This window comes from Cryptococcus neoformans, chromosome 1 (assembly GCF_000149245.1).
Source record: "Cryptococcus neoformans var. grubii H99 chromosome 1, complete sequence".
Classification (NCBI taxonomy): Eukaryota; Fungi; Basidiomycota; class Tremellomycetes; order Tremellales; family Cryptococcaceae; genus Cryptococcus; species Cryptococcus neoformans.
In genome coordinates this window covers 2,176,384-2,201,383 of record NC_026745.1, presented here as the reverse complement: position 1 = coordinate 2,201,383, position 25,000 = coordinate 2,176,384, and the positions used below count along the sequence as shown (strand labels likewise).

Sequence of the window (25,000 nt, the reverse complement as noted above, 5' to 3'; positions counted from 1 at the left end):
CTGGGCTATCCGCCAGCCATCATCCCATCCAACCTTTATCCTTTTTTGCTTTTCTTCTTTTAACATCTTCTCGTTCACTTATATCTAGTACGAGTCTATCCACTACTTCTCTTCGGAACAAGTCAATTTCAGCAACAATGGCCGAGAAGAAGCAGACCGTTATCCTCACTACTTCTGACGATGAGCAATTCACCGTTGAGAAGATTGTCGCTGAACGATCCGCCATGATCAAATCTATGATGGAGGGTGAGTAATTTGTTTTGGCGCTAGATGCTATTTGAGGCTTGAGGGGTACAAGGGAATGTAGTGATAGAGCGGTGAAGGTATGGTGTCACATCGAACACCCAGGAAGTTGGATCGAAGAGCAAAACGACCATCTCCACGTCATCCATCGGTATTAGCCATTCAATCTTTATCACACCCTGTCTCCCCACCCTCAAGCCCCCATCAGACCATATCATAACTTCTTGATGAGATCTGCGGTTTGCGAATCGCCTTTCGTCTCGCACGAATTTTCACACCGGACTTGTTCTGTCAACGAATTGACGCTGACAAATTCTTTTCCCTCAAACCAATAGACCTTGGTGACCAGGAGGGCCAGCCCATTCCTCTTCCCAACGTCTCCTCCTCCGTCCTTACCAAGATCCTCGAGTATTGCGACCACCACAAGAACGACCCTCTCCCCACCGGTGACGCCAACGACGCCGATGACTCTAGGAGGAAGACTTCTGAGATTGGTGACTGGGATGCTCGATGGATGTGAGTTATACGTGCCTCCTTTTGTTTGAGGTTGCAGTGGAATGTTTGCTGATGGGTTTGCAACCAGCCAAGTTGACCAAGAGATGCTCTTTGAGATCATCCTTGCTGCCAATTACCTCGACATCAAGCCTCTCCTGTACGTCTCAGTCAGATTATCGACCATTCTTAATCTGTTGGCTAACGAGTGATGTAGCGATGTTGGTTGCAAGACTGTTGCTAACATGATCAAGGGTAAGACTCCTGAAGAAATCCGAAAGCTCTTTAACATCACCAACGAGTAAGTCATAATGCCTATTCATCAAGTATCTTCCAGTGTGCTGATTCGACTTCAGTTTCACTCCTGAGGAGGAAGAGCAGATACGAAAGGAGAACGAGTGGGCTGAGGAGTAAGTCTATTTCGCATTATACCTACATGTCATCGTTTGTTGACAAATACTTTTGTTGCAGCCGTTAAATAACTTCATGTATGGGGTGTACTTTATATTTTTCGCATGTTGTTCATATGAATCGCTTGGCTTTGCGTTCTGAGCAATATATCGTTCTTCTGTAAACAGCTAACGTAAAAGATATTAGTAACAATACACAATGGGAGAGAAATAATCGATTCAATGATATGATCTGTTGCACGATTGGAAGAGAGTGTGAAGTGTGATGATGTCCAGGGTGAACAACGGTGGTGGCGACTATTGACTAACTGAGTGCTGCATCAGGATGGTCACAAAGCTTGCAAGTGTACAAGAATATAGTACACCAGTTGTTTATATGACCGCAAGTGGTTAATTACTTCACTGTTTAGACTTTGCGGATTCCAAATTAAAGATACGGATAGGATCAGATTACCAGTGGCAAGGTTAGAGGTCGTAAATGCCATAAACTATAGGTTACATAGATTTTATAAAAGCAGCAAATACTTGTAGTAAAGATCTACAGGTACGATGACACAGGGTTTCAAGCCGAAGCCAAGGAAAAAGGTAAAAGAAGAAGCCACCAGAAGCCCGCCGCCGCCTGACTCGAGTGTGGCAAGAAGCTTTCACGCTCTCATGAGCTCATACAGGAGTAGTAAATTGCCGAGCATCCATGCCCTCCAGTCTTATGGACGAGAAAAGCATTCGTTTTATGATTCGCCTGATTATGCAGTATATAAATATACAGGGCTCGATAATAGAGCATGGCTTATGGATGTTGATGTAGTCCGATGTGCAAAGGTGGGCGCTGAAATTAAAAACCCGACAGTTCGGACAGATGGCCGGCATGCGAGCCGATTACCGCGGTTTTCCGCTATGCACGGCTGGTGGGAGGTTCATCATCTGCAATACTCCTGTTTTTGTATTTCTCCAAGGAGTTATATTATAGTCCCCAAATGTATCCGTAAATTTGATTTACTATCATTCCTGTCGCAAGTAATTATTCCTCGCTAACCTATTAGCTACAATCAAACAACTCCTGGACAGAAAGCCATGAGTGAACCACCTAAGGTCACAAACTATAATCCCCACGAACAGAGACGCACCACCCCAGACAATTCCAGCTTTAAGGAATCGAATCCCCTCGGGAACCCGATGAATGCTGGACCATCCGAATTCAAGTAAGTCTTTACATCATAGGCTAATCTTGTGCTTCTGCCATATATTGAATATCGAACGTGGTTTTGCAGTAAGGACACCAGTAATCCAGAATTGGACAACAACAACAAACGGCGCCGCTCATCCCCATCATCCGAACCACCCCGAGTCCAGCTGGCCTGCTTCTACTGTCGCACTAAGCGGGTACGATGTAGCGGGACCAAACCAAGATGCGAAGGGTGTATAAAGGCGGATGTAGAGTGTGAATGGCCGGCAGCCAGGGCAAAGAAGAGAACCAAAAAGGAGATGGAGGAGGCGAGAAAGGCAGAGAGCGAGAGGAATGCGACTGTTGCTGCTTCGACTTCAAAGTCTAATGAGACGCCTGTATACAAAGAGCAGGTGAGTTTGTCTTGTTATGCCCGATTCGGATGAAGTTTTCCCTCCTTGCTCAAGATGCTAACCAAGTAACTTGTAGGTCACTATATTCAATAATGAATGCCTTCAACAACCAGATTTGCTCGACAATCAGCCCAATTACTGGTCAAATCCCGCCACATCTTCTCAATACCTCTGGCCGCCCGACCTCTCAACCTTACCCAGCATTGACTCAGCGTCCGACGATATTAACCAAGCAGCGTCGAATGTGTCCCAAATACATCAAACCGCTCCATCAGGCCAGTTGTCCATTGATCCCAATTCGACAGCATCGGATATCAAGTTAACACCCGCGAGGGAGATGGTGCCGTTAACATCAATATCATTGTCAAATAACGATAATCCTTCAGGGCAAGAGTTCCAATTTTTTACGGGGAATGGATGGTCTCCAAATACGGATTGGAAGATTGCAAGCGCGTTGGAAAGCCAAACAGCTTTTATCAGTGGCAACCCAGAGGAAGGTGACGATTTGGAGTTGTTCTATTATCGATTCGTAAGTGATGCGCAATACCCCCTCCCCCAAAGACAAACGAGCTCATCCTTATTATAAAGTCCGGCTCCACCGCCATTCACCCTGGTATTAATCGTGTAAGCCTGAAGCTTCAGCGACGTGATCCATCTTTTTCACCGATGGCCACCGCCCCGCAACCTGCAAACGAATCACCATCTACGGACTCGTCATTTCTTGGTCTCGACCTCTTTGACGCCACAGGCATGCCGTATTCACACGTCTGGGAACCTCTATTCGACCTTTTCTTTAAGCATATGAGTCAACATTTCCCGAGCTGTAGTCGCCAACGTATGATGGAGAGGTTCCAGACAGGTACAATGAGTCAGTTCTTGGCGTGCTGTATCTGTAGTTTGGGCGCGCGTTTTAGCGATGTCAAGAACCGAGCGCGGGCGGCTGCACCATTCATTGCTAGGGCACAGGAGCTTGTCCCGCCTCTTCTGCAACTCCCAACACATGATATCCTCACGGGCATGCTTTTCCTAGCCTGGTCAAATTACGGCCAAAACTCGGAAAGCGGTCTATGGCAGTATTCCGGTATGGCCATCCGTATGTCATCCGACCTCGGCGCACATGAAGTTTCTGAACTCTACGAATCACCCGCGCATTACGCTCGTAATCAACTGTGCTTTTGGTCGTTATTCGTCACTGATCGTGTGGTGGCGTTTGCCACCGGCCGACCGGCAAGTATCCCAGAAGATATCATCGAAATACCTTTACCAAAGGACGAAGACTTTTTTCCTGATCCTTCACGTAACTTGCCTGATTCCCCGTTCGAGCCTGTCGAGCCCGTACCCTTTGTCCAGTTGGTGAAGCTCATGGTCATCGTCGGACGGATATCGAACGTTCTCAACGGCCGGCGTGGCCGTGCACTTACACTCGTCTCCACATCTGAACCCTTACCCGAACTCCTCGCAGAACTCCAACTTCGCCTAGTCACCTTTTACTCCAACTTGCCCGATTCTCTAAAATGGAGTGCAGATAACTTTAAGCATCAACACGCGCGTGGACATTCGGGCACTTTTCTGACACTGCATCTCTGGGCAAATGCGGTGCTAGCATTGATTTATCATCCAGAGTTATTGAAGAGCCCGAGTGGGGTTGAGACGCCGTTGAACAGGAGTATGCCAAGGAATGTGCAGTTGAGTTTGGCGAGCTCAAGGCAAATTGTGGAGTGTATGGTCTTTGCGGACTTGGTGGATTCTACCAGCTATGTTAGTATACTTCTTTCAGTTCAAAGTATGGATGGATTGCTGACTATGATGATAGACTTCTTCTCCACATCTCGCTCAACCCCTTTTCGTCGCCGCGTAAGTGCCTTTGGCCATTTTACTCATTCTAGTACTCTTTCTCATCCTTCTTATTAGTATGGCCTTTATCCACGAGATGCGTTCTTTACAAGCAAACATGGATCCAACCGACATGCCACCATTCTCTGGCGCCACATCTGGCAATAACGACAGTAGCAACAACAATAATCTCCATCCCAAAAGTCACTCTTCCAACGCTACGGACATGCTCATGTTGTCCATGGCGAAACAAAACTTTAGTACGCTATTGAATGCGGTACATAAGATGGAAGAATACTGGGCAGGGGTGAACTATGTTGCTACCTTATTGGAAAAACGTAAGTCCTCAGTCTACTTCATGGCCACCCCACGCGGTCAGCCAATATACAGAACGGCATGGAGTTGATGGATGTTGGTGTAGGATCTGGTTTCCCAAGGCCTAGTACCAAAACTTCTACCAAGACATTCATCTCTCTTCCGGACAAGGGACTGTTAAAACGTTTCACTGCGGATCCACAACACCCTCAAAGCGTGGCGCCTCCGACAGAGACCTCGCTGAGAGATGCCATTTCTCGTAGCGAACGAGCTTCGAGCACGAATTCATTTGGGCTCAGTGAGTCGTCTCGTCCTCTCCCAGCTCACCTCCAACTTTTTACTTGCACAAGTAAAAGTGAAAGATGATATGGCTAACGTGCCTTCTTTTTTTCGTTACAGCTCCGTTGTGGTTATCTGATTTCATGTCTGGGTATACCGTCGAGAATATGTCTTTGGCTCCGGCTGATAATGTGGATCTTGAAAGATTGTTGGCATCTAGGGGGGAGCAGCAGGGTGGTTTCAAGCATGACAGCAACATGCCTTCTCTTTAATCTCTTTTTTTTAATCGTTCTCCTATTTTTACGTGTATTTCGAAATATAGTGGGGTCTCTGTCTGGGTTAACTTATTGGAACAACATATCTAGGGTTTGTATGTGTACAAATGTAATGCGACTTCATACAAAACATGCCGTAATAGAAATTATATCAAACTTCCTTCCTACAATTCCCCCTCTACCTCTCCAATTTAAGTGCATCCACCGGGAACAGCTTCATACTCATATCCATCATAGTCATGGATGACCTTGACCTTATCGTTGCTCGCGGATGAAGGGTCAAAGACGTGACCGAGCCATTCAGCAACAAGCTTCTTGGCAAGCTCGATACCGATGACTCGTTGACCGAGACAGAGAATTTGGGCATTGTTGGACTTAATGAGACGTTCGACAGAGAATGAGTCGTGGGCAACCGACGCTCGGATACCGGGCACCTTGTTGGCGGAGATGGCAACGCCCATACCTGATATGCGACCAAAGGTCAGCTCTCCGCAAGTGCAAGAAGGTTGCAGCTTCAAGTTGGATATTAAGACTTACCGGTACCGCAGATCAACAATCCCCTGTCAGCCTCACCCTTGGCAACCTTCCTAGCAGCATCGACAGCGATGTGGGGATAAGCAGTGTCTTCCAGCTTGCCGCTGGAGTCCTTGTTGATACCGACGTCGATAACGCCCTTAACTCGCTTGTCAGATTCGAGCAAGGCTTTGAGGGCGGATTTGTAATCGTGCCCAGCGCTGTCGCAGGCGAGGACAATAGTATAAGGAGGCTGGGACATGGTGGTAGTTCAGCTGCGGTTGGTGTGAGCCGTGCAGTTTGAATGAAGGGGCGCTAGGTTGACTTACGCTCTGTGTGGTGTCTTTGAGTTTTGGATATAGAAATGAATGAATGTAAAGGAACAAAATGGCGAAAGCGATTGTTTTACGTGTGGTTCATATTAACAGGGACTTTCGCATAAGCCATCATCATGGCAGGTAGAGGGTGGCTTCGTTCGGTATGCCGCCGGCACGATATCGCACACTGCGCTCGCTAGAAGCATCAGCAAAGAAGCAAAGCGAAGCCAGCCCCTTCGGCTAACCTAACCTGCAAAAGCCGAAATACTAGCTCTATTACTGACGACCGTTGCATCATTAGCATGCGTGATGCCTCGGCCCTGGAAGCTATGACAAATGATCAATCATTAGAGTCGCACGCATTTTCGAATCCACTTTCTGCACATGAATTGTAGCCCTCGGGCCGAAGACGAGCCTGGGGCAATACCGGGACAATAATTTCCAGCAGGGTTGGGTGAGGTGGCATTCGGGGGCCCCTTGGTGCCTGGGACGTGCCTACAATTCCAGGGAAAGGGGGCCGGGCCAAGAGGCAGGAGCACCGGGTTCATACGATTAGCCGACCCTCGCCAACTCTCCGAGTGGAGGTCGTCGACGCTCCAAAACTCCACAACGCGAGACCGATTAGTACGGCTGCTCGATTTTTATTACGGACACCGGCGCAAGCGTCGGCATGGTTTTGCGACCTTCCCTGCGGCAAGTGCACCATAGACAAGTTCGTACAGACAAATATCAATCCCGTGATGTACCATTCAGTTATAGAGCTGGCTCATAAACGATCTTTTCATTTCTTTCCCCTCCTCTGCTTTTTTCCTCTCTATCCCATCCTTCGTTGCGTTCACAACAATGACAGACCGACACATCTTCCCAGACCACAAGACTCTGGTCTTTCGATCCATCAGAGGTCTCGTTGCCTCTCACCCTTATCTTTCCTTGATCCCCTCCCAGAAGGTCGTCTACCGAGCAGACCACGACCCTTCCAAGGTTTCCCTTATTTGCGGTGGTGGTTCCGGCCATGAGCCTGGTACTGTCGGATTTGTTGGAGCTGGTTTGCTCACAGCGAGTGTCGCTGGCGATGTGTTTGCCAGTCCTAGTGCGAGGCAGGTCATGGAGGCTATCAAGCGCGTCCACAGCGACAAGGGTACCATTCTTATTATTACAAACTGTGGGTCTTTTTTGCTTCTTCTCATTGCTTCTATCTGGGTCTGGGCTCTCCATGCGGTTGAAGCAAACCTCAGGGAACGCTTGAAATGGCGCTAATTAAATATTAATAGATACTGGCGACAACCTTCATTTCGGGCTAGCCAAACTCATGGCTCAATCAGCTGGTTTGAAAAACGTCGAGCTCGTGGTTGTGGGCGATGACGTCTCAGTGCCGAAATCCCGAGGAAAGTATGTTGGCCGAAGGTGCCTTGCGGGCATAACTCTTGGTAAGTAAATTAAAGCTATTCAGCCTTTATGCCTCCTTTTTCTGGCCTTCCCCTCTTCGGCATGGGCTGATTGGCCACATGGGCTTGTTTTTTGATCGCAGTCTGCAAGATTCTCGGTGCCGCCTCCGAAGTTGATGTGGAATTCCAAGACCTCGTGACGCTCGGTCGCTCCCTTTCGGCCAACACTGCCTCCGTCGCCATGGCCTTGGACCACTGCCACGTCCCAGGCAGGTCGGGGGAAGCCGACTGGCACTTGCCCGAAGGTAAAGTCGAGATTGGTCTCGGTTTGCACAACGAAACTGTACGTTCGGCCCATTCTCCAGACTTTTCTACATGCAGTTCTAGTTATCTAATGTAAATGATGCCAAATAGGGTGTTTTCAGCATTGCTCAGCCTCCTCCTGATGTTCTCATCAATAAGCTTTTGGATCTTTTGCTCAAGCAAGACGACCCCGAGAGGTCTTTTGTCAAGTTCAAGGACGGTGATGAACTTGTTTTGCTCGTGAACAACATGGGCGGTATGAGTGTCCTCGAGATGGGCTCTGTCGTTGATGAAGTCCTTATTCAGCTCGGTACGTGTCATTTATCAAACATCTCCCATATTCTTTCTCTATGGCTCCGGCTCGAATGCTAATCATAAATGACAAAACTAGAATCCCGAGGTATCATCCCCACACGAATCCTGAATGGCCCCTTCATGGGCTCCATGAACATGCCCGGTATCTCTCTCTCCCTCCTCAACCTCACCAACGTCGCCGAAGAATGTTCCTTTGTAGACACCTCAAAGCTCATCGGGTTCCTTGATGCTCCACACAATTCTGTCGCTTGGCCTGCCACGAGCCAGGTTTACCCCTTGCCTGAAAAGCTGGCAAACAGGAAGAGGGAGGATAAGTTTGTGGATGCGGAAGAGGAGAAGAAGGAGGAGATTACTGGCGGACCTCAGTTGTTCGGTAAGTGTTTGGTTTTATTGGGATGTATTGATGGCGAGGCTGATTCTTTTGGGCTTAGGTGACAAGCAGTTTATTCTCAAGGCTATGAAGCAAGCAGCTGAGGATGTGCTCGCTAGCGAACCCAAGCTTACCAAGTGGGATACCGTAAGTCTATATCTCTTCCGTTATCTCCTCGTTATAAAACCTAACACTTTTCTTGCTGGTAGATTGTCGGTGACGGTGACTGTGGAGAAACATGTGCCCTTGGTGCCCAAGCGACCCTTAAAGCTCTTGAACAAGGCCTTGGCTCTGACGGCGAACTGGTCCACTTTTTCCGAGTCTTGACTGAAGTCATCGACGGCTCAATGGGCGGGACCCTCGGCGCCATCTTCTCCATCTTCCTCGCCGGTCTCACCACCGCCCTCATCGACGCCGCTTCCTCTTCTAACGGTACCCCCAAACTCACCCCTGCCTTCTTCGGCCAAGTCACTTCCTCTGCCCTCGAAACTCTCAAAGCCCGTACTGCCGCTCGAGTCGGTCACCGAACTGTCATGGACGCGCTTATTCCCTTTGGAGAGACCCTTGCTGAGAGTGGAGATTTGAAGAAGGCCGTGGAGGCGTGTAGGAAAGGTGGGGAGAGCACGGTGGACTTGCAAGCCAAGTTGGGTAGAGCGACGTATGTGGGTCAGTTGGAGGGCGAGATGCCTCCCGACCCTGGAGCGATGGCGTTTGTGACTGTGGCGGAAGGTATTCTCAAGGCTTATAGTTCTTAGAGAAGCAAAAATCATTTCGATGTAGAAGATGTTAGATATTTATTTCCGGTCTTGATGGACGTTTTGAAAACTAGTAATTCAGCATGCAACTTTGGGCTTTGTAATTACTCTACCTGTAACCTCTATGGCTGATTTTTTTCCACCGGACTACATGTGAAGAAGAAACATTTTTGAGGTCCACTGTGATACTCAAAAAAACATACAAATGCACATTCATGATGTGGATGAAGACAATCTACGCATGATAAGTTCGTATCTGCATGACAGGGTCAGCGATGCAATACCGTTATTATCCACCCCTTTTCGATCAAAAAAAAATCGTACTCACGTAAGCATTGTGACAGCGCTACTAGGCACAGTCCTGATCAAATTGATGGACAACCCTCTATAAAATCCTCTCCAACCATCTTGGTTTCTTATACTCAAAAACGTATCGATAATCCCGCCTTCCTTACGGCGTTTGATCAAGGAACGCCATAGCGGTCTAGTCTGGTGATCTGACGGAGTGTGGGCATGAGAAGCTGTGGAACTGGAGGCGTCTAATGGTGGATGAGGTTTGCCATTCGCCGATGGAAGGTAATTGGGACGCATTGAGGAAAGGGATAATGGTGGATGAGAAGGCTTGGAAGGGTTGGAGCTGGAAATGGAGCTAGAAGAATTGGATTTAGGAGATGATTTGCGGATTTGGAGACGGGTTCGGAGGACTTCATGAGGATAGGTTGCTATTGAAGCAACCATTTTGGAGAATGCGGAGCAAATAAGGATCGTTGAAGGTGTTAAGGTGGAATGGTCGCCCTCTGTGTTGTGATCTGCATCCCTCGCCTTTCAGCTATCGTACAAAGTAATACTTTGAGATAGACTTACCGGCCCAGGATTTTGCTTTTTCATAGAGAGGAAACTGAACAGCAACATGACTAATGCCCATCAATGACGGTAAGAGCCCTTTGTAGAATGCTCTAAATCCTTCGTTTCTGTAAATGTCCACTATTGCCTCAAGAGTGTTTCTGTATCGCGCTTGATCGGATGGACCTACTTGGGCCTAGCTTGGATATTAGCATTTCCAAATAACAAGGGGCAGATAGCGATAGAACCGAGCACCAACCATTAATCGAGTCTTGATTACCCATAAAGGGCTAGTCATACACGTTCCGGTGGCTCCAGCCGTCATTGCTGCTACAATATGCACCATCGACGGGTTCGTTGGTAGATCTAAAACGGGTATCAGCTAACATTCTCCTGCTAATCTCCTCCTGAGCAACTCACCACTATGCGCCGCCCAAGCTCCCAATCTATCCTTGACCATATCATACACGGTGAAATATATTCCCCATGTAGGCAAATACCCAGCTAGTGTCGGTCCTAGTCCCCTATAAAAACCCCTGAAGCCGCCTGATGTCCATATATCCTTGATGATCATTTCAACTGTTTGATAGTCCTTGTGGTTCACCGAGGCCGCTTGCGCCTGCAGGCGAGTCTTGACAACGTCGAGAGGACATGTTACGATGGATGATACAAGGCCTGCCCCTGCACCGGCTGTCATAGAATGGAATTGAGGAGGGATGAAGAGAGTGCGTGCCGACGGCGGGGCTGCAAAGGATGAGGAGCCATTACCGGACATCGCAGGGAGGCATGAGGTGGATTGGGGACTGGGAAATGGAATAGATGTAAAAGGGAAATAGAAATGAAGAGGAGATATTAGATGGAGATGGGTGGTGGATGATATCTATTCGCGCTGTTGCTGCTTTCGTAACACGCTCGTCACTAACGAAGTTTATCTTGCATCTCTCCATCTTCATCATCATTAACAACATGTTATGCAACTTATCTCTTGAGAAGTCCATGCCTACCATTCTATGCATAGTCTGCACCTGGATGCATATGTAAAAGTTACATATACGTCGCCCGCTCAGTCCATCTGTAATCATGCCTTGACGTTCGGTCGGTATTAGGGCCGAATATCTCCAAGGTGACGACTGCTCGACAAGCTTTCCACCGCAACAAATTGCATTCTATCCTTCAAATTACTCTTAAACAGCTTCCAAGGGGCTCAAAGTTTACGAGAAGACTGGTTTAATGCATGTTTCACCAATACGCAGAGGTGAGAACGAAAGAGAAAGAGTTTTTACACCAGCGCGCTTGCCGAACACATCTTGATTTTAGCCGAGAATGAGGCCTACGCAATGTACATCCAACACAAAGTTTTATTCACGTTACCAGGACTTCTGTACCAGTGAGAAGGTTATTCCTTAGATTATGAAGAAGGTCGCATACCGCGCAGAGGAAACCCTGGAGGATCTCGATAGCCCCTTGTAGGAGAGCAGCTTTTTCGACCCCAGTGAGAAGAATGCCAAGGTCGTTATCGATGTCGATGGTGAGGACACCCTTACCGCTTCAGTTAATTGGATGTTTCTTAGCTGTTTTGGGAATGAGGTGCGCTCATTTCTTCTGATCATTAGCCAAACCTTCGATAGAATCGACGATATTCTCAATAATCTGTCTGTAGGCTAGTCACAGTGTCGAGCGAGTCACTTTTGGTAATAAACCCCTCGCTCTAAACCCTTTCGTCCAATTGGACATGCAAACACCGGCCTGAAGAAGAGCAAGTCAAGGGTGATAAGGACATCCTTGGTATTTCTGATAATAGGGTAACAGTAAATATGATTGACTTGAGGGAGAAATAGCTGGAGACGGCCTGATCCTTTGAGGAGAAACCCTTATGGCCCCAAATGGAGCTGTGGGCATACAGTCTGGCTTATATTCCTCGATGCCCCATTGCAACGCCTACGTCCATTTGACAATATACATCGATGCCACTTCTCGTATCCATACGAATTATCCAGCATCTACGATCCTCACGCTGCCATGACGATGGGAAAACGGGAAACGAGATCTGTCGCCTTTCTTGTATGCTGCTCCAAAGCTGTAGTCAATTCGACCACCATGGAGCCCAAGCGTACGACAGGACTTTTGAGGTAAATTATGCTTTAATGAAGTGACATCGAGCACATCGAGCTCCCCCTTCAATAGCCCTGTGACAATAAGTCAATCGAAAATTGTTGACCAAGACCGCTATTGTCGTACAGGCGAAGATCGTCGACGTCACTGTCCATTCCCATGTCGATTCCACTTTTCCGATAGCCCTCGATCAGCTGCCCCCCCAACTGCTTTTCGGCGGGCTCCAACTCCGAGGTGACCAAGCTGTTCAGAACGTAGAAGGGCGAACCGTTGGCGGAGAAGAGAACGCAGTTCGACCACCTGCTCCTGAAACATGTTTCGAGCGCTCATCTTAATGTTTTTGATTCGGCCGTTGATAGGCTAGAGAGCAAACACCCGCCGTCCGTAAACAGGACCATGGGCTAAGATATCGTCTGGAAGGTATTTGACGATATAGATGTTGTTGGTCACACATCATGGCAGATAGGGATGTAGCTCGTTCGAAAAAATCATCAGTCGAAGTTGTGTTTGTCTTCCAATCGCTGAAGCGACCAGCAGAAGTAGTGGGCCTCGGAAAGCATGATATATGATATTCCGGTTGTGATTCTCCACCAGTTAATAGTCAACCATACCCGGATACATCAGTTTCCGGTCGGTTATACTGTTGTCTTCTAAGTCCTTGAATTGATTGTATTCGCCATATCGTTGCTTGCGGGATTTCCCCCTTTTCTACTTCGCTATCTTTTACGCACCGCGAATTGATGCGGTACTTTCGTGAAGAAAGATGGATGGCAAAGGAAGAGTAGCAATGTTAGAAGCCAGTTCAAATCACAATGGGGACTGGAACGAAGATGACGAAACCAGCAGTCGAGGTTCAAAACCTCAGACCTTACAAACCGACAAGCTATTTCTATAATATCAGATATGCAAACATACCACTTACAACGAGCTATCTCATTGGCTCAGTTGGTTAGAGTGTTCGCTTCACATTAATGACAGGTCGTCTGATCTGGTGATCGCGAAAGGTCCCCGGTTCGATCCCGGGATGGGATATAAATTTTTGCTTTTTATCTGGCTATGTTGTTTATTTCTCAACTTCTTCCTCTTCTAATCTAATCTGTCACTGTACTACTTGCTGCTTCTAAATTAAATTACTCATCGCTGTTAGAGTTGGATACTGCAATGCTGCATCAACAATGAAACAACCAAACAAGATATGCCACCTTCTTCTTCGTTCAGTAACTGCTGCTGCCTGCATTTGACTCCCATTCATCTCAACTCAAAAACTGCGGCTGTATTTAAACTAAGTCAGAAAAAGCCAGATGACTTCAGTCTCTGAGTCGAGAGCAAATATAGCTCCTTGAGACTACCAAAGCTATCGAAAAAAGAAGGATGCCGAGCTTCGCATAATTATCAAACTCTAACTCTTGAATTCGAACTCAGTGGTATAAAAGATACTCCAAACCAGATGCTGTCGATGCAACAGGATGCTTTGAGATGAAAAAGAGCTACGATATACTGTTTATTTTTTTACGACACGAGTATCTATATATTTTGATGGGGTGATAAAGGTCATTGTAAATAAATGAACTGCTGGGTGGTCACAAAAATGGTAATGATGATGAGTTAAGGGTGTACGTCGTTGTCGAAAGGTGTTGCCGCTAGCCTTTTTATTTCTGGCTATCGTAACGTGCGCGCTAGTCCGGTGATGAATATGGCTAAATGGGCGAAAGCGGATTGGCTGGGAATTAGGGATGAATTTATGTGCGATTATCTTATACAGTCAAAGGAGGTAGCCTGTGCAGACTGTCGCTTCGCGGTTTCCTGGATGTCGCATCCGACACATGAGCAAGCGAGGTGCTCAAAAGACCGGAAGAAAGGAAATGCATGGAACTGCTTGCCAAGGGATCGCTATCGGGCTGGATATTGCTGTATGGCGTATTGGTAGGAAACTGCGAAAATACAAGACATCTGCCTTCTCGGGTGGATTGGATTAGATAAACTATCCTATCGTGTCTTCTTCCGTGTCTCTCTCATTTGTTTGCTTGAACAGGTTTGTTGGGCATAAAGCCAAATCGTATAAGTCGTTGATCGATCCTTCTCCGTTCTCCGTTCTCTCTTCTCTCTTCTCTACCTTCACCGCTTGCTCCTCAACCATCCGAAAATCTGATATATCGCGCTAGGACTTGCCCTTGATGATTAGCGGACATCGATGAAATCAGATCACAGTGCCCTTAGGATGAGCTCCCTTCATCCGCTTCAACCACTTCGGCTTCGATCTCATCTGCGTTATCCACCCAGGAAAGCTCGACAGTTTTCTAGATCCATTGTTAATTTCGATAACAACCCATTTATGAAAGCAAATTAGCAAACGCACCTTGACGCGCCGTTCGTATTCCTTAAGATTCTCTTTGAAGAGTTGAGCAGCGTCGACGTTCGCAGGACTAAAAATGCAAGTTGGCGCAGTTCTACATATACATTATTATGCTCACCTAGCCGGGTTGGGGTCATTCAGCAGACTTTGCACACTTGTCAAGATCGCCGCCACATCGTACGTCGGACTCCATCTATTCTGCAAGATATCCAAACAAAGCTCGCCGTTGGCATAGATATTGGGGTGGAACATTTTGGAGATAAAGCGGACAGTAGGGGGCTTGTTGGGATAGGCATCGGTGAATGTGAGAGTGAGTCGGAAAGAGCCGTCTTCAAATGGTGTCTCGGCTACCCAGAACAATGGAACGTTAGTGACAAGCTTACGTGGATTCGGCCAGAGGCAATAGTAACGATGCTTGGGCGAAAATGAAACTTACGAGGTCCAAAGATGACGGCATTCCACACCATGATGTTGTCAGGATTGGGACTGCCAGAGATACCGATGGGGGCATCAGAAGTGAGACGCTTAAAGTCTCGAATCAGACGTCGCTTGGCTGCTGTGGACTACGACATAAGTCAGCATCGATCTCAAGCGCCAACCACTGTTTCGAAGTGAAGTCTGTGTAGATAGCACAGGAGTATTGCAGGCACACTCGAACTTACCATTGCGAGTTAATTCAGGCAGACAAAAATTAGGATAGGGCGAAGGAAGATGGTCGTGCGAGTTGAGTGGCTCGATTGTTCTTTGTTGGGTACAAGTGTTCGAAAGGTGCGTCTTTGACTAAAGGTATTCCTTGGACAAGAGGCTCTTATCAAAGGCAATGATGCGTGTCGGGTATGCGTTCTGGTTAGCAATAATTATGGGTATGTGAAATGGAAAGAGAAGATATGATATAAGCATGGGATCCAGGTCCGTGTCGCTGAGCAAGGGACGAGTACCCGAGAGAATCGCAGCGGTAGGTGGATGAGTCGCGGGGGACTTGTGACAGTTGAGCAACGTTTATTTACGAACTTCCCATTGTCGTATACTACTTCCTGCTCTTTCTTGTCTTCTTTGTCGTACTAGCGTACATCATCTTTATTAGCATGCTCAATTGGTCGCTATACATAGAAGATCCATGGATCAAGCTGAATGCTCCCGTCGGCTACAACATAGTTGCAAGAGCTTCGTTACCAGTACTGTAACCATACCCATAACACACCTTCATTTCGGACAAAAATGTATCTTTGCCGAAGGCAGGCCCTGTTCTACGTCAAGATATGTCATTTGGAGGAGCTCTCAAAAGGACGGTAGGTTCTATGGCATCCCAATAGGGATGAATTCGGCTGACAAGTGGTGTAGAATGATCGATATGGCCATCAATGTACTCCCTCCTTAATCATGACGATTGAACAGTCATCTCATACTAACCCCTCCCTTGACTAAAGGAATCTCTAACCCACATGTCTTATCGGCCGAAGCATCTTAATGCTGGGAGCAGAGGAAGGATGCTGGATCCTTTGTCTTGTCCCTCTGAGACTGAATAGTGAAGATGCCTAAAGAGTCAAAATCCACAGGAAGAGTCGGGGACGTTTTCGTTATCTGATTACTTGAAAGTACATTCTCGCCAAACTAGCGGTAGTATGATAGACAGAGATGATCCCATTCTACAAGCCAGTACCTGCACCACCTGCTATCTTCAAAGGCCAGCCTCTTCCGCAACATAATGCCAACTTCATTTCAAAGATACTATTTCACTGGGTGACTCCTGTTATTAAAGCAGGGTATTCTAGGCCTCTGGAGGCTGATGGTAAGTAAATCGTAGCTTCACTGAATTGTAAACTAACGACTCGCAGATTTATGGAACCTGACAACTGATCTGGAATGCAAGACGGTAAGCGCCCTTCCCGTCATTCGCATGAGCGCAACTAACTATTTCAAAAGGTCTCGGACCAACTTCGAACCAACTTCCTCAGCCGTAGCCCCCCATCCAAACGTCTTCCACAGTCTCACAATCCTGTAAATAGCGGTACCTCTGTCACACTCTCTTCTTCCTCCCCTGGAGCTCGTACGCATCCTGCCGCCCGACACAAGAGATTGAATGATAGGTTCATTACGGCAACGTCGCGAGCGTATATGAAGCAAGCTAGGGAGAGCATGTTTTCCATGGGCGGTATGGATCTTTTTGCTGTGGCGCATGACACGGTGCATGTCGAGACCATTACAGATGAAGATGCCCACTCCACTCCATCGTATCAGAAGGATGCAAATCTGAACGATTCAGAAATCAGGGATCTCGTTAAACAATATGGGAAGAAGAAAGCCCGCAGGGCCTTAAAAGGACAAATTGCAATAGAAGATGGTAAATTATATGACATGAGTCTAACTCGGGCCATGTATTCCACGGTGTGGCTGAAATGGTGGATCGCGATCATTATGAAGAGCTGCGCCGGTATGTCCCACTCATCCTGCCCCGTAAACAGTCACAAATACTTACCTTCATGCTAGCCGCTCTTCAAGTGACCTACCCCCTCATCACCCAACAACTCATCAACCAACTCACCACTGCCCACGCATACCACAATGACCCCACTAACAATCCTCCACCTAAATCCATAGGCTACAGCCTTAGCTTGGCCTTTGCCCTTTTCGCAATGATTCAAGCTTCAAGTTTATTCTCCTATCAGGCTTTGCAGAGAGGAAGTGTGATTGGGTTCATGATGCGTGCGGCGTTGATTGACTTGATCGGTAGCAAGTCTATGTGAGATCACCACCGCTTCCTGGTAGTAGCAGTATTAACGAGCCGATAGGAGACTCTCGACAACAGCAAAAATGGAGATGACCTCTGGTAAAATGACGACCATGGTCTCAGCGGACGCTTCCTTTCTCGACTTCTCGGTGCCTATGACTCTTGATCTTGTGGTACAGCCTGTGCAAATCGTGGTTGGCTTAGGACTGCTCGTGTGGATCCTCGGATATTCAGCTTTAGTCGGACTCGCCGTAAGCCATTTCCCAACCATTCGTAGGGAAATACGAGACTGATATCAACTACCAAAACATAGGTAATGGCCCTTGCGGGCCCCCTCCAAGCTTTCATGTTTGCTGCCATGGTTCGTACCCGTCATTCCCAACTGTCCTATGTCGATGCGCGTGTTCGTCTGCTGTCCGAGACTATCACTTCCATCCGAGCAGTCAAGCTTTTCGCTTATGTGTCATTCTTTTCCAGCAAGGTGACTGAGCTGAGGAAGAGGGAATTGGTGTTTCTGAAGAAGAACGGATTCAATAGGGCGAGTATGAATGCAACGATGGCATTTATACCTACTCTTGCTGCTGTTCGTGCGTTGTTCCCCCTTTACGATTTCTTCGATCCTCAAAGCGGAGCTTATATATACATATATATCTTTTCCATTGATTAGTGACGTTCATCACATACGGACTGACAGGTCATTCCCTCACACCAGCAACTATATTCTCCGGCCTGCAGTACTTCAACGTCCTCAAAACGCCCATTGCCTTCTTGCCCATGTGCTTTACCGCGATCTCCGACGCTCTCGTGGGCATAGGGAGGATAGGTGCCTTGCTGAGAGCAGAGGAAATGCCAGAAGGGGTCAATGTACAAGAAGATGCTAGGTGGGCGATAGACGTAAAGGGAGGTTTTGAGTTTGAGAAAGGGGGACATAGAAAGAACGAGAACGGGACTGCGGGGGCTGAGGAGAAGAAAGCTAAGATCGAGGAGAAGCCGTTCAGACTGGAAGACATTGATCTGAGAATACCTAAAGGTGACTATGGATCCAGACAAGGATCGGTTTGGAGCTAACAGACAAAGCAGGTGCTTTAGTCTGCATTGTCGGTCGAGTTGGGTCCGGAAAGTCGGCTTTGCTCTCTGGGTTAATCAATGAAATGAGGCAAATGGACGGCCACTCTGTCTTTGGAGGGTCGGTGAGCTATGGTAAGCCTTTATGCTTTTTATCTGGATGGTTGTTGCTGATCTGAACCCAGTCCCTCAGCTAGCTTGGATTCATTCAGGTTCTGTCAGAGATAACATAACTTTTTCTGCAAGAAGGGAAGAGATTGATTTCGCCAGGCTGAACGCTGTAATCGATGCTTGCGCTCTGAGAATTGATGTCCAAGCCATGTCTGACGGAGATCTGTGAGTGACATACTGTTCCTATAACAGTCCTTCGGCTAAGTCAAACCAAGCACCGACGTAGGAGAAAAAGGTCTTCTTCTGTCAGGTGGCCAGCGCCAACGTCTCTCCCTGGCCCGTGCAGCTTATGCCGAATCCTCCATAGTACTTCTTGACGACCCTCTCTCAGCAGTTGATGCTCACGTCGCCCATCACATATTTGAGAACTGTATTATCTCTGGTCCACTCGCAAGCCGAACCAGGATTCTCGTAACTCATCACCTGGCTATTTTATCGAGGGCTGATTGGGTTGTCGTAATGGAAAGTGATGGACATGGGGTAGGGAGGGTGGCACAGATGGGAAGGTATGATGACTTGAAGAGGCAGCAGGGACCGTTCAAGAGCCTCTTCAATGAGGTTGACTCAGCTGAAAGACAGTCTCGAGCTCATACATTGACACCGCCTCTAACAACCCCTTCATTCAAACCACCAACCTCACCCGGTATGGAATCTAAAGAATATGAAAAAAAAACTTCCCAAGATCCTATGGAAGAGGATCGCCAAACTGGATCTATTCCGTGGTCCATCTACGCGACGTACTTGTCAGCCATCGGAAACCCGATATGGCCGCTTCTCTTTGGATCCATGCTTATATTGACACAGGTAGCGACAGTGGGAAATAACTTACTGCTCGGTTTTTGGTCTGCCGATAGCTGGAGTCTGACTCAGGGAGAGTACATGGCAGTGTACGCCGGCCTTAGTGTAGGGATCGGTCTTTTTACGGTTAACCGCACTTTCTTTCCTAACTCAAAGACCTTGCTAACAACCAAATCAGTTTGTTGCATCCTATGCTATGTTCCTGGCTGGTCTTGGGTCTTCTTACGCTCTCTTTGCAAGAGCATGGGAACACGTCATGAGGGCGCCAATGAAATGGCACGGTCAGACTCCCGTGGGTTTTCATCTAAAGGTCAGTTTAGTCACTGACAAAACTCCAGAGCGGAAGAATCATCAATAGGTTATCAAAAGGTAAGGACGCTTGTATGTTCCGAGAAAAAGGGCTTTTCAAGCTAACGGAAACTAAGATATTGAGATGCTTGATGACAGGATGGCATTCTCGTGGGAGACTCTACTCGTGTAAGGCTCACCGCAAATGAGCTGTACATGGTATCTAACCATACACGTGCTTTAGCAACGGTCTTTCCGCTATCGGAACCTTCGGTCTCATTCTTTACTCATATCCTTGGCTGGGATTGGCCTTCATCCCACTCACGATCTTCTATGTAAGTACTTCTTACTTGGTATGACCACACTGACTGGATCGTTAGTATATTGCCGGCTCTTACTACAGACGAACTTCCCGTGAAACCAAACGTATTGACTCCATTATGAGATCTCGTATCTATAGCTCTTTTGGAGAACAGGTTTGTTCCGTTTTCATAATGTCAATACAGTCAATTGATCGAAAGCTGTAGTTGTCGGGTTCTGCTGTCATACGCGCCTTCGGTAAACAGTCCGTTTTTGAGAGAAGGATGCAAGATGCAATCAATGCTGAGGGAGTGAGTACATTCAATCTACCATTCAGGGTAGTGCTAACCTTTTTTGGGTAACTTAGCGAGCGTATATTCTGACTGTGAGTTTTTTATGATCTGATTTATTGCATGGTAATGGCTAAAATTCCTTACAGCTTGTAATCCAAAGGTCAGTCAGCCGAATGCACTTAGAGCAACGACTGATGAATTAAGATAGATGGCTAGGTGTCCGGCTTGATCTGTCAGCAAACCTTCTCATCCTGGTGTGCATCGCTCTACTATTACTCTAGCGTAGTGATGCTTATCAGACTTTGTAGCTAATCGCCATATTCGGTGTTGTGTTTCGTGCCACAGTCAACGCCTCATCTTTCGGTGTTGTCTTCTCCTATGCACTGTCAGCTGCCGCCTTGTTCTCAAACCTTGTCTCTCTTTATGCTCAAGTGGAGATGGAAATGGTAACTATCTTGTCATCTTTCGGTACGGTAATGCTGATACAATCTCAGAACAATGCCGAACGTATAATCAACTACACCTCCCTTCCCACTGAACTCCCTGCCATCCTCCCCTCCGACCCAAAGATCTGGCCTAATCATGGTTCTGTCAAGTTTAAAGACTTATCTCTCCGGTACTCTCCCGACGCGCCTTGGATTCTCAAGAAATTGAGCTTCTCTGTGAGACCAGGAGAAAAAGTCGGCGTGATAGGACGGACTGGAGCAGGGAAGAGCAGCCTTGTGGGGGCAATTATGCGAGCTGTTGATGATGAAGGGATAAGAGGTCAGGTGGAAATCGACGGGGTAGATATCAAGAAAATTGGGATAGACACGCTTAGAAATGGAGTTGGCCTGATCCCTCAAGAAGCTTTCTTATTTGAAGGTACAGTCAGGTAAGTGACTATTTCGTCTGCCGAAGCCTGGCTAATTATCATTCCAGAGAGAACATAGATCCAAAAGGACAGAACACCGACGCTCATCTGAACGCACTTCTTTCCCTCATCCACTTAGATCCTATCATGCCATCTTCACAATCTCTTCGAGAAAAATTCAAGTTAGACGCTCCTGTCAGCGATGGGGGAAGTAACTTCAGTGGGGGTGAAAAACAACTGTGTAAGTCGCTGGAAGTATTGCATGGGGACAGTAAAGGAGCTTATATGAGATGTAGTGGCATTGATGAGAGCTATGGCTCGAGACACAAAGATCCTCTTATTAGACGAAGCCACTTCGTCTGTTGATGATGAAACTGATGCCTTAATCCAAAGGATCATTCAGAACCATTTGAAAGGTGTTACAGTGAGTCTTATGGCATCATTCTGTATATTAGGTTGCATGCAAGGTAACAACGGATTCAGTTAATCTCAATTGCTCATCGACTCCATACTTTGGCGTATTACGATCGGATACTTGTATTGGACGGTGGGCGAGTCGTCGAAGTAGGTTTCACTCCTCCGAGACAATATATATGGCAACGGTGACCAGTCTGATAGTTTGATTCGCCTCTGGTATTATTCGACATCCGAGACTCCATCTTTCGCCAGTTATGCGATCATGTTGTGCGTCTCCATTTTCCATTTACTTCCTTGCCCTTTTATCTTCTCTATATTGACGTCGTGGATAGAATATACAAAGACAGAACCTTCTTCATATTCGCCACGACGCCTTGTATGCCGTTCAAACAGCAAGAGACCGAGAATCATTGTTCAACCATTGGACGGTTGCGGATGCTTGGGCTCAGGGTGGTATGCGATCGTCACAATGATCTCATTGGTCTTAAACCATGCTCTTACATGGTGTTTCACATAAACCTACATAATGTAAAAGATCATGCAAGAATAAATTATGACTGCTGTTGCCTGGTTTGCTGTAACCTCTCAACATGGTTTAATAAGCCCAATATATAATGCATGACAATACTGTTTACAAACATTTTGATGCTCCTCTAAACCTTCCAGATCAAGCTAACACCCTCATCACCGGCACTGACGACCACCTTGCCTTCTCGTGCAGGAGCGATAGCAACACCGTTGACGACACCCATATGACCGGTGTGGGTTGCGATGAGCGCCCCAGTTCGGATATCCCATGTCTTGAGAGTGGAGTCGGCGGAGGCAGTAGTGACAAGGTGAAGTTGGGGATGGGGGTGCCCGGCGAGGGTGGTTATAGGTTCCTACAAACGTAATGTTAGACACTGAATAAGGACATGATAGAGAGGAGAGGGGATAAACGTACGTCATGTTGAAGCTCTGCTCGTACTCGTCCAGTAGCGACATCCCAGACAAACGCTTTTCCATCTGTTCCCGCGCTGACCAAAACGACACCCTTATTTCCTCCAGCAGCACCATTCAAAAGATCCACAAACAGAAGCGCTTCCACACTCTCTCCCTCCGCGTGACCCACTAACCTTGTGGCGAGCACATCACCTTTTGCCATGCTAATAAGCTTGACCTTTCCACTGCTACCACCCACAGCGGCAATTTGGCCGTTAGGAGAGACAGCGAGAGCTGTGATGCCGTGTTCGGCAGGATCGAGTTCGGGAGAGTTGGCTGGCATGAAGATGGACGATTTCCATACAGGGTTGGGATCTCGGGGGTCCCAGAGGATGAGAGAAGAGTCGAGTGAGGCGGTGAGGAGTTGACGGCCATTCGGAGGCGGGAAGAGACCGGCGGTGGAGGTCATAGTGTGAGAAGAAAGAACATTGAGGGTGTTGCCAGAGGGCACTGAATGGCGTCAGCGCCGTTAATGCGTGAAATTGGGACTTGCCAAGGTACATACAGTTCCATAACCAGACAGTCGCGTCCTCACAACCAGCGGCAATGACGTTACCTTTGGGATGCCATTGTAACCACTGATACAAGTCAGATCACTCCTCTTATCTGGACGAATGTCACCCACAGTTATCTCGGTACCGGTTTCCAACTCTTGGATCATACTCCAATTTTTCCATTCATCCACAGACGCCTCATCCGTTGACTCTTGGGGCTTAACTCTCTGCCAAACAATGACTTTTCCATCCATACCACCTGTAGCAACCATCTCGCCGTCAAAGCTCCATCCAGCCGCAACCACGGAGTCGGTGTGGCCAGTCAACTTCGTGGGAGGGAAAGTGTCAGCACTGAAAAACGATGAGGACGCGGACGTCTCAGAATCGGCAGGAATGGGACAGAAGATGAATCCAGCGTCATCTTCACCGCCAGAGATGGCGATGGGAGGGTTAGGGAAAGCGGGGTGTAGGGAGATTGTAAAGATAGATTGTTGCTGGTTATGAAGAGCTGCAGCAAACATTAGTCATCCAGTTTAACATCTTCAATCCGCTAAGAAACATTTACCATTCACACCCCAACTGTTGTCTGCTCTCTGCTCTCCTTCATCTTCCTCATTCATCATCAAGTCTTCCTCTCCGGGACCAGGGCCACCGATGATTATCTCAGCATCGTACTTGTCGTTGTCATCATCGTCCTCGTCCATTGGGATATCTCCGTCATCCTCGACAATTTCTACAACATCGTCCTCCTGGAGTTGAGCGTCTTGCAGCTGGTCTTCCTCGTCGACAGACATATTTACAAATGTGCTGGAACGGTGGAGGATATGAAAAGAGAGCAGCTAAGCTAGAAATCAAACCAGCTGCAAGGGAAAAGAAACAATGAAGCTGCCGCAAGGAGCAAAATCTTCGCTGACAAATGAGTTTCTAACGACCGAGGTCTGTAATCGCTTAACGTCATCACTTTTTGTAATGAAGCATCTATCGTTGTTGTAATATAAGTCACAATAATTAAATCGGAACCGGAACTAGTCCATCCGTCGCCTGTGTTCCCGTTTGCCTTCTTTCATTCTTTCGTTGTTGGTGACCTTCTCCTATGACTTCAATGTCAACAGACCGCAGTTAGTCGTGGGCTTGTGTCGAGCCTAAGTTAATCGCGTTTTTCACCACTTTATTGTAAGCCAGTCGTGCCGTCAGCCATATTCTACAAATGCAACTCAGTCTCATTATGTCTCGCCACGCAACGGAGGCCATCCTCACCTGACCCGACTATTGTATATGTAAGCAACGATCGACGATCTTGATCTTATTTGAATTAATACCAATCGCTCAGGTCAGCCAGCTTTGAGTGTACCAAAGAGCATCCTTGGTGCCTCATGGGTCGCTATAGAGAACAATGATCATATGCAAAACGAATATGCAAATGTCGAAAAGAGTATGTATCGGAGATCAACATATGTCGTCAGTAATGGGGCTAGTTCCGGAGCCGATACATTAATATCAAGAGCTCCAAAAGGTTCATAATGCGCTGAATGAGTGCTCTAGAAAGCTCAACACCAGCAGGAAAATAGATCCTGGGACTTTGGACTTCCCCGGAAGATGTTCCAGGAGCCGTTCCGATAGTGGCGATGTCGGCAAATGCTCCCTTTGTAATCAACGCACAGCGATCTTGGTTCTTTGGGGAAGGAACATTTTCAACATCCTCCGGTTCTTCTTGACAAAAGAAGTGGAGCGTGGCAGTATGCTACTGGCGAACGAGGGAGAACTTCAGAGGGCGACCAGTTACTCTTGAATGGGCTACTTGGCCTGTTTACCGATTTATGCGCCGCCTGGGAGAATGGCAGACGATTGAAGCATCTTGACTCTGACGAGGCTTTCTGGCTTTTTAAATCAGAAGGGGTTACCGAAGCCGAGAGAATTGAGGCTC

At 47.4% G+C, this 25,000-nt stretch overlaps 8 protein-coding genes and 4 non-coding genes; 6 read left to right on the top strand and 6 right to left on the bottom strand.

Moving 5' to 3' along the window:
- Positions 1-1,435, top strand: part of CNAG_00829 (E3 ubiquitin ligase complex SCF subunit sconC) — a 1,606-nt gene extending 171 nt beyond the window's left edge. Inside the window, exons 1-6 of the mRNA XM_012191600.1 lie at positions 1-246; positions 579-759; positions 827-895; positions 953-1,036; positions 1,092-1,145; positions 1,207-1,435. The exon at positions 1-246 is cut by the window's left edge and continues 171 nt beyond it. Of these exons, the coding sequence (XP_012046990.1) occupies positions 138-246; positions 579-759; positions 827-895; positions 953-1,036; positions 1,092-1,145; positions 1,207-1,213 (504 nt within the window). The 5' untranslated portion in view covers positions 1-137 and the 3' untranslated portion in view covers positions 1,214-1,435.
- Positions 1,436-2,127: 692 nt separating this feature from the next.
- Positions 2,128-5,562, top strand: CNAG_00828 (pathway-specific nitrogen regulator). The gene is made up of 8 exons (XM_012191051.1): positions 2,128-2,344; positions 2,414-2,720; positions 2,797-3,249; positions 3,309-4,478; positions 4,534-4,574; positions 4,632-4,891; positions 4,975-5,166; positions 5,268-5,562. Exons 1-8 carry the CDS (start codon positions 2,217-2,219, stop codon positions 5,417-5,419), a joined length of 2,703 nt encoding a protein of 900 aa, XP_012046441.1. The 5' UTR covers positions 2,128-2,216; the 3' UTR covers positions 5,420-5,562.
- On the bottom strand, positions 5,384-6,672 carry CNAG_00827 (ribose 5-phosphate isomerase). The gene is made up of 3 exons (XM_012191599.1): positions 6,265-6,672; positions 5,960-6,210; positions 5,384-5,885 (listed from the first exon to the last, which is right to left on the bottom strand). The coding sequence occupies exons 2-3, from the start codon at positions 6,195-6,197 to the stop codon at positions 5,614-5,616; spliced, it is 510 nt and encodes a 169-aa protein (XP_012046989.1). The 5' UTR covers positions 6,198-6,210; positions 6,265-6,672; the 3' UTR covers positions 5,384-5,613.
- A 288-nt stretch (positions 6,673-6,960) lies between these two features.
- Positions 6,961-7,795, bottom strand: CNAG_12120. The gene has a single exon (XR_001045280.1). It is a non-coding gene; the product is annotated as a hypothetical RNA (non-coding RNA).
- Positions 6,976-9,486, top strand: CNAG_00826 (dihydroxyacetone kinase). XM_012191598.1 has 7 exons: positions 6,976-7,414; positions 7,524-7,679; positions 7,781-7,980; positions 8,052-8,250; positions 8,332-8,628; positions 8,687-8,772; positions 8,835-9,486. Exons 1-7 carry the CDS (start codon positions 7,096-7,098, stop codon positions 9,378-9,380), a joined length of 1,803 nt encoding a protein of 600 aa, XP_012046988.1. The 5' UTR covers positions 6,976-7,095; the 3' UTR covers positions 9,381-9,486.
- Positions 8,295-11,112, bottom strand: CNAG_00825 (solute carrier family 25 (mitochondrial folate transporter), member 32). XM_012191050.1 has 5 exons: positions 10,644-11,112; positions 10,483-10,589; positions 10,245-10,419; positions 9,709-10,189; positions 8,295-9,636 (listed from the first exon to the last, which is right to left on the bottom strand). Exons 1-5 carry the CDS (start codon positions 10,996-10,998, stop codon positions 9,594-9,596), a joined length of 1,161 nt encoding a protein of 386 aa, XP_012046440.1. The 5' UTR covers positions 10,999-11,112; the 3' UTR covers positions 8,295-9,593.
- Positions 11,113-11,383: 271 nt separating this feature from the next.
- Positions 11,384-13,142, bottom strand: CNAG_12119. XR_001045279.1 has 1 exon: positions 11,384-13,142. It is a non-coding gene; the product is annotated as a hypothetical RNA (non-coding RNA).
- A 123-nt stretch (positions 13,143-13,265) lies between these two features.
- On the top strand, positions 13,266-13,367 carry CNAG_10018. Its single transcript has one exon. It is a non-coding gene; the product is annotated as a tRNA-Val (tRNA).
- A 192-nt stretch (positions 13,368-13,559) lies between these two features.
- On the bottom strand, positions 13,560-15,585 carry CNAG_00824 (ubiquitin-conjugating enzyme E2 2). XM_012191597.1 has 5 exons: positions 15,351-15,585; positions 15,125-15,251; positions 14,807-15,035; positions 14,692-14,758; positions 13,560-14,632 (listed from the first exon to the last, which is right to left on the bottom strand). Exons 1-5 carry the CDS (start codon positions 15,351-15,353, stop codon positions 14,549-14,551), a joined length of 510 nt encoding a protein of 169 aa, XP_012046987.1. The 5' UTR covers positions 15,354-15,585; the 3' UTR covers positions 13,560-14,548.
- Positions 15,586-15,743: 158 nt separating this feature from the next.
- CNAG_00823 (cadmium ion transporter) lies at positions 15,744-22,231 on the top strand. XM_012191049.1 has 27 exons: positions 15,744-15,977; positions 16,030-16,477; positions 16,524-16,561; positions 16,612-17,119; positions 17,176-17,428; positions 17,478-17,667; positions 17,730-18,003; positions 18,084-18,446; positions 18,497-18,616; positions 18,667-18,817; positions 18,868-19,576; positions 19,629-19,742; positions 19,789-19,819; positions 19,876-19,927; positions 19,983-20,073; positions 20,119-20,214; positions 20,266-20,349; positions 20,406-20,423; positions 20,478-20,491; positions 20,540-20,585; positions 20,640-20,777; positions 20,826-21,205; positions 21,253-21,425; positions 21,481-21,608; positions 21,668-21,748; positions 21,803-21,868; positions 21,934-22,231. Exons 2-27 carry the CDS (start codon positions 16,324-16,326, stop codon positions 22,072-22,074), a joined length of 4,413 nt encoding a protein of 1,470 aa, XP_012046439.1. The 5' UTR covers positions 15,744-15,977; positions 16,030-16,323; the 3' UTR covers positions 22,075-22,231.
- CNAG_00822 (ribosome assembly protein SQT1) lies at positions 22,199-23,977 on the bottom strand. XM_012191596.1 has 5 exons: positions 23,642-23,977; positions 23,208-23,584; positions 23,088-23,160; positions 22,545-23,032; positions 22,199-22,482 (listed from the first exon to the last, which is right to left on the bottom strand). The coding sequence occupies exons 1-5, from the start codon at positions 23,868-23,870 to the stop codon at positions 22,255-22,257; spliced, it is 1,395 nt and encodes a 464-aa protein (XP_012046986.1). The 5' UTR covers positions 23,871-23,977; the 3' UTR covers positions 22,199-22,254.
- Positions 23,978-24,127: 150 nt separating this feature from the next.
- Positions 24,128-25,000, top strand: part of CNAG_12118 — a 1,328-nt gene continuing 455 nt past the window's right edge. Inside the window, exons 1-2 of the non-coding RNA XR_001045278.1 lie at positions 24,128-24,353; positions 24,407-25,000. The exon at positions 24,407-25,000 is cut by the window's right edge and continues 455 nt beyond it. This is a non-coding gene — a non-coding RNA (hypothetical RNA). The remainder of the gene's footprint in view (positions 24,354-24,406) is intronic.

What these genes read in the sequence shown, in the direction of transcription:
- CNAG_00823 (XM_012191049.1), top strand. Translation starts at nt 16,324, where the DNA reads ATGATCCCATTCTACAAGCCAGTACCTGCACCACCTGCTATCTTCAAA. An exon ending in TAGGCCTCTGGAGGCTGATG is followed by an intron (nt 16,478 to 16,523) that starts GTAAGTAAATCG and finishes AACGACTCGCAG; the next exon opens with ATTTATGGAACCTGACAACT. An exon ending in ATAGCTCTTTTGGAGAACAG is followed by an intron (nt 20,215 to 20,265) that starts GTTTGTTCCGTT and finishes CGAAAGCTGTAG; the next exon opens with TTGTCGGGTTCTGCTGTCAT.
- CNAG_00828 (XM_012191051.1), top strand. Translation starts at nt 2,217, where the DNA reads ATGAGTGAACCACCTAAGGTCACAAACTATAATCCCCACGAACAGAGA. An exon ending in GCTGGACCATCCGAATTCAA is followed by an intron (nt 2,345 to 2,413) that starts GTAAGTCTTTAC and finishes GTGGTTTTGCAG; the next exon opens with TAAGGACACCAGTAATCCAG. An exon ending in CGCCTGTATACAAAGAGCAG is followed by an intron (nt 2,721 to 2,796) that starts GTGAGTTTGTCT and finishes AGTAACTTGTAG; the next exon opens with GTCACTATATTCAATAATGA.
- CNAG_00822 (XM_012191596.1), bottom strand. Translation starts at nt 23,870, where the DNA reads ATGTCTGTCGACGAGGAAGACCAGCTGCAAGACGCTCAACTCCAGGAG. An exon ending in AAACCGGTACCGAGATAACT is followed by an intron (nt 23,161 to 23,207) that starts GTGGGTGACATT and finishes GACTTGTATCAG; the next exon opens with TGGTTACAATGGCATCCCAA. An exon ending in GAGCAGAGCTTCAACATGAC is followed by an intron (nt 22,483 to 22,544) that starts GTACGTTTATCC and finishes TTACGTTTGTAG; the next exon opens with GAACCTATAACCACCCTCGC.
- CNAG_00826 (XM_012191598.1), top strand. Translation starts at nt 7,096, where the DNA reads ATGACAGACCGACACATCTTCCCAGACCACAAGACTCTGGTCTTTCGA. An exon ending in CCTTGCGGGCATAACTCTTG is followed by an intron (nt 7,680 to 7,780) that starts GTAAGTAAATTA and finishes TTTTGATCGCAG; the next exon opens with TCTGCAAGATTCTCGGTGCC. An exon ending in TGGCGGACCTCAGTTGTTCG is followed by an intron (nt 8,629 to 8,686) that starts GTAAGTGTTTGG and finishes TTTTGGGCTTAG; the next exon opens with GTGACAAGCAGTTTATTCTC.
- CNAG_00825 (XM_012191050.1), bottom strand. Translation starts at nt 10,998, where the DNA reads ATGTCCGGTAATGGCTCCTCATCCTTTGCAGCCCCGCCGTCGGCACGC. An exon ending in TAATCAAGACTCGATTAATG is followed by an intron (nt 10,420 to 10,482) that starts GTTGGTGCTCGG and finishes TATCCAAGCTAG; the next exon opens with GCCCAAGTAGGTCCATCCGA. An exon ending in AAAAGCAAAATCCTGGGCCG is followed by an intron (nt 10,190 to 10,244) that starts GTAAGTCTATCT and finishes CGAGGGATGCAG; the next exon opens with ATCACAACACAGAGGGCGAC.
- CNAG_00827 (XM_012191599.1), bottom strand. Translation starts at nt 6,197, where the DNA reads ATGTCCCAGCCTCCTTATACTATTGTCCTCGCCTGCGACAGCGCTGGG. An exon ending in ATTGTTGATCTGCGGTACCG is followed by an intron (nt 5,886 to 5,959) that starts GTAAGTCTTAAT and finishes GTCGCATATCAG; the next exon opens with GTATGGGCGTTGCCATCTCC.
- CNAG_00824 (XM_012191597.1), bottom strand. An exon ending in TGCCGTCATCTTTGGACCTC is followed by an intron (nt 15,036 to 15,124) that starts GTAAGTTTCATT and finishes TGTTCTGGGTAG; the next exon opens with CCGAGACACCATTTGAAGAC. An exon ending in AATGACCCCAACCCGGCTAG is followed by an intron (nt 14,759 to 14,806) that starts GTGAGCATAATA and finishes TTGCATTTTTAG; the next exon opens with TCCTGCGAACGTCGACGCTG.